General features: G+C 43.0%; 1 protein-coding gene across 1 annotated transcript in view; it reads right to left on the bottom strand.

Moving 5' to 3' along the window:
• The window catches only part of LOC135549407 (glutamate receptor ionotropic, kainate 4-like), a 64,170-nt gene extending 48,550 nt beyond the window's left edge, over window positions 1-15,620 (bottom strand). The window contains exons 1-4 of the mRNA XM_064979380.1: window positions 15,539-15,620; window positions 13,864-14,028; window positions 8,060-8,157; window positions 553-642 (exon numbers count right to left, since the gene is read on the bottom strand). Of these exons, the coding sequence (XP_064835452.1) occupies window positions 553-642; window positions 8,060-8,157; window positions 13,864-14,028; window positions 15,539-15,620 (435 nt within the window). The remainder of the gene's footprint in view (window positions 1-552; window positions 643-8,059; window positions 8,158-13,863; window positions 14,029-15,538) is intronic.
• Between the last annotated feature and the right edge of the window lie 213 nt (window positions 15,621-15,833).

The following is a 15,833-nucleotide window of genomic DNA, read 5'->3' as shown; positions in this document are numbered from 1 at the left end:
TCTAAGCAGCTAGCTAGCTAACGTTAGGTTCCGTGTTTTAAGCTTGCTACATAAATATATACACTAGCCTATTAGCAACATTTTGACTGACTTGAGATCATTTCCCTTGCTAGTTCGAAACTGAAACAGCGCATCCAGAATCCAGAATGGAGGCAGCTGTGATTTACAACCTGACAGCAATATTTTTTTGGACGACCAAGAAATGTATTGGTGAATTATATTAATCATGCATCTATTTATTCTGCCATCAATGCCTTCGTGTACGTCATTGAACGTTGAGTCAAATAAGCTATTATTAAAACCTCTTATAAAGCTGGTTTTGTAGCATAAACTGGGAATTTGATATTTTTTACTGATATTATGATGGTCTCTTTCATATCTTTCAAAACACAGTCAGTTCCACTTTAAGTCACACTGTGTGCTACATGTGAAATTATTTTTGGGAAGTAATAGTAATACATTTCAATTGGGAAAGCTTAGTGGTTGTGTTTTTGTGTTGTTATGATTTGCTACCTACTGGCTTATTATGTCCGAATTTATGGACTGCTTAACCTTTAACATAATGCTGTGTGTGACTGCTGTCTTTCCATCGGCCATATGCCGTGGTGTAGTGGTACCTGGAGATATGGGTATACTGTAATTCTGCAAGAAAATTCCCAAACGGCCAGTCCAGCAAAAGAAAATGGCACCCCGTGTGAAAAATCCTGTTTCCTATGGTTTTTTGTATGAGTTTTCCCATAGATGTTTCAGATTGTCAACCTCAAAGATCACCAATTTTTTTATAGATTTTTTTTTATAGATGTATTTTTTAAACAATGTGATGGTCTAAGTCCACAACAATGCTTAAACCACATCAATCTATTTGGCCTCAGTGCACCCAGGCCCATTCATGTCTACACCTCTGATGCAAACAGTGCATGATAACAATTGCGCACCACAAATAGCATACTAACCAACACTTCGGACTAAACTTGTTTACTACCTGGTTTGCATACCCATTGTTTCCTTAGTTAGCATTTACTAGTAGATATCATACATTGATACTTCTTTCCTACCGGCTTCCGATGTCATCCTTCTGTGAGACGCTACATGCCAAACTGAATGCTGACTGAATGAAAGCTGATAATTCTGAGTTTTTTATTTCACTGGTCTGCTGGTCTCAGGAAGAAATTATGAGTCCTCACTGTTAGACTGCCAAATTGAGGCAAAGGTAAGAAGCTCTGGATTCACATTAGATAGTTAATCCAGAGATTCTTAACTTTGCCTCGATTTGACAGTTTAGTCCAGAATACGAGCTCCACGAACCGCCAACTCCTTCGCTGGAGTCCCATATTGCAGGAAAACGAGAGGGTTATGATCGGTATAGACCACCAGAAGGGTAGAGATTCATACATAAACCTCAAAGTGCTGAAGAGCCAGTACAAAACAAGCTCCTCCTTCTTGATAGTGGTTTTGATATGAGGCCAATTTCTTTTAAAAGTACCCCACAGGGTGCTCAACATTGTTATTGCATTTCTGTAGGAGAACAGCCCCTGCTTCTACGCCGCTGGCATCGATGTACAAAGCAAATGGCCGACGGAAATCCGGAGCTGCTAGCACAGATGCAGAGTCCAAAGAGTCTTAGCATTTCGTAACCTGATCAGAAGACGAAGGTAGGAAAACAAACCATCAGGAGTGACAAAAGCAGACAACTCTTTGACGTGCTCAGTTAGAGGGACCTGCCAATATCCCTTCAGCAGATCAAACTTGCTAATGTACTAATGTAGCAGTGCCAACACAGTCCACACAATCGTCGACCCTAGGCAAACTGAGCTAAACGACTACCGCCCCGTAGCACTCACTTCCGTCATCATGAAGTGCTTTGAGAGACTAGTCAAGGACCATATCACCTCCACCCTACCTGACACCCTAGACCTACTCCAATTTGCTTACCGCCCAAATAGGTCCACAGACGACGCAATCTCAACCACACTGCACACTGCCCTAACCCATCTGGACAAGAGGAATACCTATGTGAGAATGCTGTTCATCGACTACAGCTCGGCATTTAACACCATAGTACCCTCCAAGCTCGTCATCAAGCTCGAGACCCTGGGTCTCGACCCCGCCCTGTGCAACTGGGTACTGGACTTCCCGACGGGCCGCCCCCAGGTGGTGAGGGTAGGCAACAACATCTCCACCCCGCTGATCCTCAACACTGGGGCCCCACAAGGGTGCGTTCTGAGCCCTCTCCTGTACTCCCTGTTCACCCACGACTGGGCGGCAACGCACGCCTCCAACTCAATCATCAAGTTTGCGGACGACACAACAGTGGTAGGCTTGATTACCAACAACGACGAGACGGCCTACAGGGAGGAGGTGAGGGCCCTCGGAGTGTGGTGTCAGGACAATTACCTCACACTCAACGTCAACAAAACTAAGGAGATGATTGTGGACTTCAGGAAACAGCAGAGGGAACACCCCCCTATCCACATCGATGGAACAGTAGTGGAGAGGGTAGTAAGTTTTAAGTTCCTCGGCATACACATCACAGACAAACTAAATTGGTCCACTCACACAGACAGCATCGTGAAGAAGGCGCAGCAGCGCCTCTTCAACCTCAGGAGGCTGAAGAAATTCGGCTTGTCACCAAAAACACTCACAAACTTCTACAGATGCACAATCGAGAGCATCCTGGCGGGCTGTATCACCGCCTGGTACGGCAACTGCTCCACCCACAACCTTAAGGCTCTCCAGAGGGTAGTGAGGTCTGCACAACGTATCACCGGAGGCAAACTACCTGCCCTCCAGGACACCTACACCACCCGATGTTACAGGAAGGCCATAAAGATCATCAAGGACAACACCCACCCGAGCCACTGCCTGTTCACCCCGCTATCATCCAGAAGGCGAGGTCAGTACAGGTGCATCAAATCTGGGACCGAGAGACTGAAAAACAGCTTCTATCTCAAGGCCATCAGACTGTTAAACAGCAACCACTAACATTGAGTGGCTGCTGCCAACACACTGACTCAACTCCAGCCACTTCAATAATGGGAATTGATGGGAAAGGATGTAAAATATATCACTAGCCACTTTAAACAATGCTTCCTCCTAATATAATGTTTACATACCCTACATTATTCATCTCATATGTATACGTATATACTGTACTCTATCATCTACTGCATCCTTATGTAATACATGTATCACTAGCCACTTTAACTATGCCACTTTGTTTACATACTCATCTCATATGTATATACTGTACTCGATACCATCTACTGTATCTTGCCTATGCTGCTCTGCACCATCACTCATTCATATCTTTATGTACATATTCTTTATCCCCTTAAACTGTGTATAAGATATTAGTTTTGGAATTGTTAGTTAGATTACTTGTTGGTTATTACTGCATTGTCGGAACTGGAAGCACAAGCATTTCGCTACACTCGCATTAACATTTGCTAACCATGTGTATGTGACAAATAAAAAATTAATTTGATTTGAAGGGTACGAGTCTGACTTCGTAACGGTATTGACTTTGCGAAAATCGGGGGGAAAACATCCCCTTTGTTACAAATATACTGTGCGAACTCTACGGACTGTTGCCATGTTGTGCAATGCTGTGCTCAAGCATAAAATCTACTTCACTATGGTGCTAACGTGCTCCAACGGATTAGTTTGTTCGTGATTAAGGTGTTGCCCTGCAACAACCTCACTCTCAGCAAGCTCAAAAGGACCTCTTAAATGATGTCCAAACAAGCTCATCCAGACTAAAACCCGAGAGATTCCTGAACAACCACGCTGTAATCAGCACAAGAGGGACCCCTTCATCCCAGTCTCTCAAACTAAAAGCAGTAAGCTCTCAACATAGACTTCAAAGTCTGATAATCTCTCAATAGCACATTGAGACTCTGGGTGGTAGACACTAGAGGGGAAATTAGTTACACCCAACTGTTGTAGAACTCGCTGGAAGACATTTGACATTGAATTCGGTCTGATTGCACAATGCGCAGAAGTTCAAACGTTGACAATTGTTTCACCAGGGCCTTAATACTGGGAGCTGTGATTTTCTTCAGTGGAATAGCCTCAGGGAAACGAGTAGCAGCACACATGATGGTTACGAGAAACTAGTTACCACTCTTGGCTTCGGGAAAAGGACCAACACAGTCCACCAGAACCCTGCTGAAATAAATAAATAAATAAATAAATAAATAAATAAATAAATAAATATATATATATATATATATATACACACACACAGTGGGGCAAAAAAGTATTTAGTCAGCCACCAAGCTGCTTACCTATTGCAGATTCAGTCTTCCCAGCCTGGTGCAGGTCTACAATTTTGGTTCCGGTGTCCTTTGACAGGTCTTTGGTCTTGGCCATAGTGGAGTTTGGAGTTTGACTGTTTGAGGTTGTGGACAGGTGTCTTTTATACTGATAACACATTCAAACAGGTGCCATTAATACAGGTAACAAGTGGAGGACAGATGAGCCTCTTAAAGAAGAAGTTACAGGTCTGTGAGAGCCAGAAATCTTGCTTGTTTGTAGGTGACCAAATACTTATTTTCCACCATAATTCGCAAATAAATTCATTAAAAATCCTACAATGTGATTTTCTGGATTTTTTCCCTCATTTTGTCTGTCATAGTTGAAGTGTACCTATGATGAAAATTACAGGCGTCTCTCATCTTTTTAAGTGGGATAACTTGCACAATTGGTGGCTGACTAAATACTTTTTTGCCCCACTGTATGTATGTATGTATGTATATATATATATATATATATATATATATATATATATAGACACACATACACACACACACTACCGTTCAAAGTTTGGGTCACTTAGAAATGTCCTTGTTTTTAAAGAAAAGCACACAAAAAATCCCATTAAAATAACATCTCACTGATCAGAAATACCGTGTAGACATTGTTAATGTTGTAAATTACTTAAATTATTTTTTAATGGAATATTTACATAGGTGAAGAGGCCCATTATCAGCAACCCCTCCTGTGCTCCAGTGGCACGTTTTTTACCCTTATTTAACCAGGTAGTTGAGAACAAGTTCTCATTTGCAACTGCGTTGTGTTAGCTAATCCAACTTTATCATTTTAAAAGGCCAATTGATCATTAGAAAACCATTTGCAATTATGTATGTCACTGCTGAAAATGGTTGTGCTGATTTAAAGAAGCAATACAATTGGCCTTCTTTAGATTAGTTGAGTATCTGACGCATCAGCATTTGTGGGTTTGATTACAGGCTCAAAATGGCTAGAAACAAAGAACTTTCTTCTGAAACTCATCAGTCTATTGTTGTTCTGAGAAATGAAGGCTATTCCATGTGAGAAATTGCCACGAAACTGAAGATCTCGTACAACGCTGTGTACTACTCCCTTCAAAGAACAGCGCAAACTGTCTCTAACCAGAATAGAAAGAGGAGTGGGAGGCCCCGGTGCACAACTGAGCAAGAGGACAAGTACATTAGTGTTTAGTTTGAGAAACAGAAGCCTCACAAGTTCTCAACTGGCAGCTTCATTAAATAGTACCCGCAAAACACAGTTTCAACGTCAACAGTGAAGAGGCGACAGTGCCTTAGACCACTGCGCCACTCGGGAGGCCCAGGACAAGGTGACTTTTATCAATATATTCAGCTATTTTTACTCTGATTCAAAGATTTTAATTAGCGTCAAAGTAGACATCATGCAAGGCTACAAATCCCTGCAAGCTCCTGCATATCATCTCGAGGTGAGACCTTTGCTAACAAGTACTTTGTCAATTTAAAACTTGCACAAGACAAACATGTTTATAATAAACTCAGCAAAAATAGAAATGTCCTCTCACTGTCAACTGTTTATTTTCAGCAAACTTAACGTGTAAATATATTGTATGAACATAACAAGATTCCATAACTGAAACATTAACTTAACAAGTTCCACAACTTGTGACAAACAGAAATTGAATAATGTGTCCCTGAACCAAGGTGGTAGTGGGGCGGTCAAAAGTAACAGCCAGTATCTTTTGTGGCCACTAGCTGCATTAAGTACTGGAGTGCATCTCCTCCTCATGGACTGCACCAGATGTTCCAGTTCTTGCTGTGACATGTTACCCCATTCTTCCACCAAGGCACCTGCAAGTTTCCGGACATTTCTGGGGGGAATGGCCCTCACCCTCCCCCTCCAATCCAACAGGTCCCAGATGTGCTCAATGGGATTGAGATCCAGGCTCTTCGCTGGCCATGGCATAACACTGACATTCCTGTCTTGCAGGAAATCACACACAGAATGAGCAGTATGGCTGGTGGCATTGTCATACTGGAGGGTCATGTCAGGATGAGCCTGCAGGAAGGGTACCACATGAGGGAGGAGGATGTCTTTCCTGTAACGCACAGGGTTGAGATTGCCTGCAATGACAACAAGCTCAGTCCGATGATGCTTAGAAACACCGCCCCAGACCATGACGGACCCTCCACCTCCAAATAAATCCTGCTCCAGAGTACAGGCCTCTGTGTAACGCTCATTCCTTCAACGATTAACACGAATCCTACCATCACCCCTGGTGAGACAAATCCGCAACTCGTCAGTGAAGAGCACTTTTTGCCTGTCCTGTCTGGTTCAAAGACGGTGGGTTTGTGCCCATAGGCGATGTTGTTGCCGGTGATGTCTGGTGAAGACCTGCCTTACAACAGGCCTACAAGCCCTCAGTCCAGCCTCTCTCAGCCTATTGCGGACAGTCTGAGCACTGCTGGAGGGATTGTGCTTTCCTGGTGTAACTTGGGCAGTTGTTGTTGCCATCCTGTATCTGTCCGCAGGTGTGATGTTCGGATGTACCGTTCCTGTGCAGGTGTTGTTACACGTGGTCTGCCACTGCAAGGATGGTCAGCTGTCCGTCCTGTCTACCTGTAGCGCTGTCTTTGGCGTCTCACAATACGGATATTGCAATTTATTGCCATGGCCATATCTGCAGTCGTCATGCCTCCTCGCAGCATGCCTAAGGCACGTTCACGCAGATGAGCAGGGACCCTGGGCATCTTTCTTTTGGTGTTTTTCAGTAGAAAGGCCTCTTTAGTGTCCTAAGTTGTCATAACTGTGACCTTAATTGCCTACCATCTGTAAGCTGTATGCATGTTCATGAATTTTGATGGGTCATTGAACAAGCATGGGAAACAGGGTTTAAACAATTTACAATGAAGATCTGTGAAGTTATTGATTTGGACTTGATTGGGCTCGTACCAAGTGGATGAGAGTTATAGAAATGTACGTGATTTTACCTGTTTCTCAAACTTCAATTTTTTTGTCAGTAAAACATTTATTGTAAAAAGTATATATACAGTATATTAAATAAAGTTGTCTGTTTTGTCTTGTATTTAATTGTTGACAGACAGACACCATGTTTCTATTGGAAATGGTGACGCATTTAAGTTGATCATGTTGTGAGATGGAAGTAATTTTCTGTTGGTGGTGAGCAAACTTCTCCAACAAAAATATAGGATATATTTGATGTCTAAAGGGGGAATGTATTACAGGCTTTGGTTTTTCCATTTTTATTTTGAGGTTGCATGTGGGGTGCACCGATTGGCATCACCTCGTTAGTCAGTATGTGTTACACCTGTGCTGGTTTGTCATCTCGTTAGTGGGAAAGTGTTTCACCTGTGCTGGCCCAGGTGATATTTCAGAGTGGCTTGCCCAGTGCTTCAGTTGTCTTGAGAGAGGTGGAGAGTTAATGCCTTTTTAGTTGGTACTCCCTATTTGAGTGTTTATCTTATCTGTTTCGTTGTACTTTTTGATTTGCTTACTATCTAAGTTTGGTGTGGGTTTTAATTTTGGACAAATTTAGTGGGTGCTCATGGTGGGTGTCTTTTAGGTCCCAGTTGTTGATAGTGACCTTTCAGTGGACACACCCATGAGTGTCTTCCTAAAACCCCCACCATTTTGGTTGTGGTCAGTAACTCTTTGTTAGTTCCACCTTCTGTTTGAGCGACATTATTTGGTTTTCTTGCTGGGGAACGTAATACACAGACCGATACCTGCATGTGCACCCATGTTCACAGAAGTGTATTGGTCACACACACACCTCTTTCTCTCCACAGATATTACTGATGATGGTGTCGGAAGCTGGGCTAGCAGAGGGTCCCAGGACCGCCAATACTCCCTTAGAGATAATCTGGCACACTGTTGGGAGGGAGAGGAGAAAACAGGGAACCAAATGAGCGTTAACATAGAATTTACAATGGCATTGAATTACACACTGGTTGCATATTGATACAGAGTACAATGCAATTTAATACAATATAAAAGCAGAATATGAAAGTATTGTTTACTTTTACAATATACAAGTAAATATGTACATTTTGTTTTCTTGCATGTTTCTGGTTGTTTTGACACACAGATTTGCAGATAGACTGGCAGGTCAATTCTTCTTTGGCTTGGCTAGCCAGCTCGATGATTGTTTTTGTATGAATGATGCGTCTGGACACTGTACCAGCTTTTTTTGTTTCACCTTGCTGCTGGTTCCTGATCTTTTGAAACCATCAATTGAGGAGTTACCTAACGCTTGAGAGGAATGGGAGATGCAGTAGAGGAATGCAGTGCTGAGGCAGAGGGCTCGTAGTGAGGAGGACTGGCTACTACTCTGAACTGTGTGTGGTGTGCTTTTGTAACGGATGTGAAACGGCTAGCTTAGTTAGTGGTGTGCACTAAATAGCGTTTCAATCGGTGACGTCACTTGCTCTGAGACCATGAAGTAGTGGTTCCCCTTGCTCTGCATGGGCCACGGCTTTTGTGGAGCGATGGGTAACGACGCTTCGAGGGTGACTGTTGTTGATGTGTGCAGAAGGTCCCTGGTTCGCGCCTGGGTATGGGCGAGGGGACGGTCTAAAATTATACTGTTACACTTTCTAGCACCCAGCGCTGCTGAGGCAAACATTGTGAAGGAGGCTCTACCATTAGTTTTCATTGAAGGCTAAATAGAAAGACTCCAACCACAGCCTCGACATACTGTAGTGTCACCTAAATGGGCCCAATATGGAGGGATATCACAACACTACATTATGCAAAAAACAAATAATCTCCCGGAATAAACACTTTTTTTTTTGCATATCAGGCTGACAAGCCTGATACATGTAACCATGTGCAGAGCCTGCGGTCTACGGAATCATACAGTGCGTTTGAAAGTTTTCAGATCTGTTGCATTTTCTACATTGTTACATAACAGCCTTATTCTAAAATATGTTATATAGTTCCCCCCCCCCCCTCCTCAATCTACACACAAATACTCCATAATGTTTTTTAGATTGCTCAGTTTGGCTGGGCAGCCAGCTCTAAGCAGAGTCTTGATGGTTCCAAACTTCTTCCATTTAAGAATGATGGAGGCCACTGTGCTCTTGGGGACCGTATATACTGCGGAAATGTTTTGGTATCCTTCCTCAGATCTGTGCCTCGACACAATCCCGTCTTAGACCTCATGGCTTGGTTTTTGCTCTGACATGCACTGTCAATGGTGGAACCTTAAATAGACAGGTGCATGCCTTTCCAAATCATGTCCAATCAATTGAATTTACCACAGGTGGACTTTAATCAAGTTGTAGAAACGTCTCAAGGATGATCAATGGAAACAGTATGCACCTGAGCTCAATTTTGAGTCTCCTAGCAATGGGTCTGAATACTTATGTAAATAAGGTATCTGTTATTTTTTCTTTATCTTTAATACATTTACATCGCTTGATCGTTATGGGGTATTGAGGGTGAAAAATAATTAAATCCATTTTAGAACAAGGCTGTAACGTAACAAAATGTGGAAGTCAAGGGTTCTGAATACTTTCCGAATGTACTGTACAGCTTCCATAATTTAATTTGTAGTGTAAATTGGACAATGATGAGTCAATACCCTGTTTACAAATTTTCCCATTTACAATGGTCTAGTGGTACACATACTTTCAGGCAGCACTGTATATGAACCCTACAGGGCTGGTCATTATTTTGCTATAAAATAAACATGAAAATCCATATCTATACCTCAATTGGGGCGGCAGGGTAGCCTAGTGGTTAGAGCGTTGTACTAGTAACCAAAAGGTTGCAAGGTACAAATCTGTCGTTCTGCCCCTGAACAGGCAGTTAACCCACTGTTCCTAGGCCGTCATTGAAAATAAGAATTTGGTCTTAACTGACTTGCCTAGTAAAATAAAGATAAATTAAAAAAAAAAAAAAATCTTAATAAAGACATTCCAAGTAAATTATATTTTCATTGTTAAATAAACCACTTTTGTTAAATAAGCAAACTCAGATTTGATGTGTGCAAAAATATGTGAACCCCTTCAGTCAATAACTTGTGGCACCCCCATTAGCAGTGACAACTTGGAGTAAATGCCTCCTATAGCCAGTAATCTGCCAGTAATCTGTTTTGGGGGATATTTGCCCACCTCCTCCTTATAGAACGCCAATTGAGTGAGGCTTGAGGGGTGTCTGGCATGAACTGCCTGCTTCAGGTTCTGCCACAGCATCTCGGATGGATTTAGGTCAGGACTTTGACTTGGCCAAAACACAAATCTTCTTTCTCCTGAGTCATTATTTGGTAGATTTGCATGAATTCTTTGGGTCGTTGTCTTGTTGGAAGACCCATTTTCAGCCCAGCTTTAGCTCCTTGACTGATGGCCTTACGTTCTGTTCAAGAATCTCCTGGTATACCTCAGAATTCATGGTTCCCTTAATGATGTGGAGTTTCCTCCACAGGAGGAAAAGCAGCCTCAGATCTGGACATTCCCACCACCATGCTTGACTGCTGGGATAAGGTTATTTTGGTGGTAGGCAGTGTTGGGTTTTTGAGGAACATAGAGGTGTTGATTGTGACCAAAAAGGTCAATTTTGGACTCATCTGTCCAGAGAATGGACTTCCAGAAACCTTCAGGTTTGTCCAGGTGGTCTCTGGCAAAGTTAAGGCAGGCAGTTTGTTTATTTTTTTGACAGCAGAGGCTTCTTCCGAGGAAGTGAATTGATGTCATGTTAAATGCTCTCCATTTGTAAATTATTTGGTTATCAAATCTTTTTGAGATTTTATATCCTTCCCCAGACTGATGTGCTCTCACTACCCTCGTCCTGCTGTCCTCTGAGCTCTCCTTTTATCTTCCTTTCGGCATGGTGTGCTTTGCAATTACCTGGATAGGTAACACCATATAGATATACTGCTCAAAAAAATTAAGGGAACAATAAAATAACACATCCTAGATCTGAATGAATGAAATATTCTTAAATACTTTTTTCTTTAGATAGTTGAATGTGCTGACAACAAAATCACACAAAAATTATCAATGGAAATCAAATTTATCAACCCATGGAGGTCTGGATTTGGAGTCACACAAAATTAAAGTGGAAAACCACACTACAGGCTGATCCAACTTTGATGTAATGTCCTTAAAACAAGTCAAAATGAGGCTCAGTAGTGTGTGTGGCCTCCACGTGCCTGTATGACCTCCCTACAACGCCTGGGCATGCTCCCGATGAGGTGGCGGATGGTCTCCTGAGGGATCTCCTCCCAGATCTGGACTAAAGCATCCACCAACTCCTGGACAGTCTGTGGTGCAACGTGGCATTGGTGGATGGAGCAAGACATGATGTCCCAGATGTGCTCAGTTGGATTCAGGTCTGGGGAACGGGCGGGCCAGTCGATAGCATCAATGCCTTCCTCTTGCAGGAACTGCTGACACACCCCAGCCACATAAGGTCTAGCATTGTATTGCATTAGGAAGAACACAGGGCCAACCGCACCAGCATATGGTCTCACAAGTGGTCTGAGGATCTTATCTCGGTACCTACTGGCAGTCAGGCTACCTCTGGCGAGCACGTGGAGGGCTGTGCGGCCACCCAAAGAAATGCCACACCACACCATGACTGACCCACCGCCAAACCGGTCATGCTGGAGGACGTTGCAGGCAGCAGAACGTTCTCCACGGCGTCTCCAGACTCCGTGGAGAACGTCTGTCACATGTGCTCAGTGTGAACCTGCTTTCATCTGTGAAGAGCACAGGGCGCCAGTGGCGAATTTGCCAATCTTGGTGTTCTCTGGCAAATGCCAAACGTCCTGCACGGTGTTGGGCTGTAAGCACAACCCCCACCTGTGGACATGCACATTTGTGGCCTGCTGGAGGTCATTTTGCAGGGCTCTGGCAGTGCTCCTCCTGCTCCTCCTTGCACAAAGGCGGAGGTAGCGGTCCTGCTGCTGGGTTGTTGCCCTCCTATGGCCTCCTCCACGTCCCCTGATGTACTGGCCTGTCTCCTGGTAATGCCTCCATGCTCTGGACACTACGCTGACAGACACAGCAAACATTTTTGCCACAGCTCGCATTGATGTGCCATCCTGGATGAGCTGCAGTACCTGAGCCACTTGTGTGGGTTGTACACTCCGTCTCATGCTACCACTAGAGTGAAAGCACCGCCAGCATTCAAAAGTGACCAAAACATCAGCCAGGAAGCAAAGGAACTGAGAAGTGGTCTGTGGTCACCACCTGCAGAACCACCATGTGAAATGTATTGTCAATCAGTGTTGCTTCTAAGTGGACAGTTTGATTTCACAGAAGTGTGATTGACTTGGAGTTACATTGTGTTGTTTAAGTGTTCCCTTTATTTTTTTGAGCAGTGTACATCTCCCCACCAGAGACCAGGGTTCCATCCCTGTGTCCACTGTCCACCCTTCCTACTGTCTTCCCTTCTGTCTCCCCATCTACTTCACTGCTGTCTGAATCAAGTATTAAAAGTGAGAATTCCTCCAAGAATTGCTTGACATTTCCCTCAATGGCTGTGTCCCAACCAGGGCCAATAGGGCTATGGTAAAAAGTAGTGCACTATATAGGGAATAGTGTGCTGTTTGGGATCAAGACAAATAGTCAGCAGTCCATTTCTAATCTTGTTTCAGCGGTATCCATTTCCACAGCCAACCAGCCATGGAGAGGCCAAACTGGCCTGGGCCTTTATTGGAACTGGGGAAATGCATTTGTCATTTCCTTCCTGCCGGTCAACTAAAGGGTTACATCCCAAATGGCACCCTATTTGGTGCCATTTGGGACGCAACCAATATGTTCTCTCAAGGCTTCAGATAAATAAAAAAATACTTTACATCCACTAAACTAGAGCAAGCATTGGAAAAGCAGCCAGGTCACCCGTGATACAAGTCAGTATTCGATGTCCATCCATGTCTGAGGATGTTGGGAGATGACATGGAACCCGGCCACTAAGGGCAACAGTGAACACTGTTACCTTCAAGTAGGTTTCGGTTTTGCTAAGGCATTTTGGACGGGGATGGCGGATGGGTGTAAACATCTGCTACTCGTGTCAAAGGTTGAATGTTTGAATTCAGCAATAGAAAGTTGTTTTTGAGATTTTTTTGTTTTAAGCCTATCCCAAACCTTACTTTAACCATTCAGAGTTAATGCCTAAACTTAACCATAAACACTTTGAAATTTGACATTTGGAACAATTTTGAAATTTGTTTGGGAAACATGGCTGAACATCTAATTCTGACATGAGACTGTTAGAGCTTGTTGTGTAAATGTTACATAGGACAAGGGGATTTGTTTCTACCTGTAAGTCTTTGGCCGTTTCCGAAAGCTGTCTAGTCTACTTACTAAAACTACATACTGTACTAATCACTCTGCATACTATTTAGAACGTACTGTATAGTAAAAACGTATGAAGTAAGCAACAAATATCAAGTTCATTAGCCTATGCCCTGAGGGAACTTGGTTCCAGTTACAGTTGGAACCTTTGTATTAAAACCTTTTACTTTTAATAAACACCTCAATGAATTTTCTCTCATCACTGCCCTCCAAGTGTTCTGCCACATAGAAAATACTTCAGTTTTTAGCACTGTATATCATTATCCTGACTTACTGGTGTCCCCTGTCTCGTACTCGCTGTCCCTCAGGAGTTCAAAAATGTCCACCTCCACTTTGCCCATCACAGAGAGGTTACTAACACGGTTGATGCCCTCTTTGGCCAGGGTGATAGCCAGGCGCTCACCACGACTGCACTCCATCGGGTCATCCAGAACAGCAGCTACAAGACACAGGGTGTGTTACGGTTCTGCCAGGGACTATGCCTAGGGTTGCAAAGTTTTGGTAACTTTCCCCAAATTCCCTGTTTTCCAGAAATTCCAGTTGGAATATTCCTGGAATCAGTAGGGAATAAGGAATCCTCCAACCAGGTTACCAGCTTTTTAAACCCTAACTATGCCATCAATGCCATAGCCTGGTGCCAGATCAGTTTCTGCTGTATAGCCAACTCCTATGGCCACTATCTTGCCAAACATTACAGTTGAACTGCAATAGTATTCTCCCATTTGTGTTGATTGTGAGGACCTATAGGTTGTAGACCTTTTTATTGCTATATTTCTATGGCACAGGCTGTATTTCACAGGCAAAATAGCACAGATCTGTGCAAAATGTACCGTCAAAATTATAACAATCTGCAGAATGATTTAATCAATTTTCAACAACAATGTGCATTAAAATTAGGTGTTTTTTTAATCACGAAATGATGCATGCAATACACACAATGCATTTGTGAGTTGCAGTATTTGGAACTCACAATGGATATTAATCCCTTCCCGCCTATGTGAAATATTGTTTATTTCGCTCACTGCTGTTTGCTCATGTAAAATGTCTCCCATTATGCATTTTCTGTAGAGGCAAAGGAGAGAGACAGACTGCAGAGAGACAGACTGCAGAATACAAAGGAGAGAGACAGACTGCAGTTGTCTGTGATAAAAAGTGTATTATGTTAAATGTCATGGGTTTTCTCTCTTTCCCCAAATGTCATGTATTGAATATGAAATAACACTCTCAGTCCAGTGTGAGGGAGTTCAAAAGTAGTGCAACCTAACAGAAATGCAATCACGGCCTTACTGCTCTCCAATAATGTTACATTCTTTGACCCCCCCCCCCCCCAACAGTGGGATTTTATTCACTTCATAAGGTAAGCCAATGCTTGGATGGCAAGGAGAGAGGGATACACAGACAAACTTTTAGTTATTGTTCATATACCATTCAGTGAAATGTTGACTGTGAATGTTGCTGTTAAATAAACGAGTTATGCAGGGTCAGACAATGCCCTGTTTTTTTCTGTTATTGTTTCCTTTAACTTAAGACAGAAAGCAATTTTCTGCTTCACAAATGCATTCAGTCACTAGAGCGTGCAAGGAAGTGACAGGAGCTCAAATTGAGATTGCTAATAGAAAAGCAACACAAGCCACATTGTAACCGAAGGTGCCAAGTCCTTTGTCACCATCACAAACTATATTAGTTAATACAGCACAGTAAGCAGTAGACGAGTATTAAATTAAATTAAGCCAGTTGTCACATCTCCAAATAGGATGATTTCCAATGTATGCAAATGTCTAATTTAAAGCAATGTTGAGTATTCAGCCAAGCTGTGGTATAAGCAAAAATAGCTCTCACTGATTTTAGTATTTTCCACATTCAAAAAATGCCAAATCCTTAAGAGGAGTGTTGGCATGATAGTGCACTGCAATTGCACAGGCAGGGGGATAGTTTGGTGCATTACTTACCCAGTCTCAAGGTGAATGGATTGCTGGACATGCGCCCTGCACACATGGCTAAGAGCAGCAGAGCGGCCAACACCGGGTGCATCTTCTATGACTCCTCATGGGGCTTACCTTGGGGGTGCCCCTCTCACAGCCAGCTGCACACAACAAGAAGAAACCGTCAGCATAGATAGAATAGAGAACTATTCTCATCAACGCTGTGGTATCCCAGGACTCCCTGGGAAGCAGTGACCATTTGTTATTGTGTGTACTATAAATGGACAATGCATAATCAATAACTTATCAACAAATTGGCATA

This window comes from Oncorhynchus masou, chromosome 12, assembly GCF_036934945.1.
Source record: "Oncorhynchus masou masou isolate Uvic2021 chromosome 12, UVic_Omas_1.1, whole genome shotgun sequence".
Taxonomy (NCBI): domain Eukaryota; kingdom Metazoa; phylum Chordata; class Actinopteri; order Salmoniformes; family Salmonidae; genus Oncorhynchus; species Oncorhynchus masou.
This window is presented reverse-complemented; position numbering and strand designations above follow the sequence as displayed.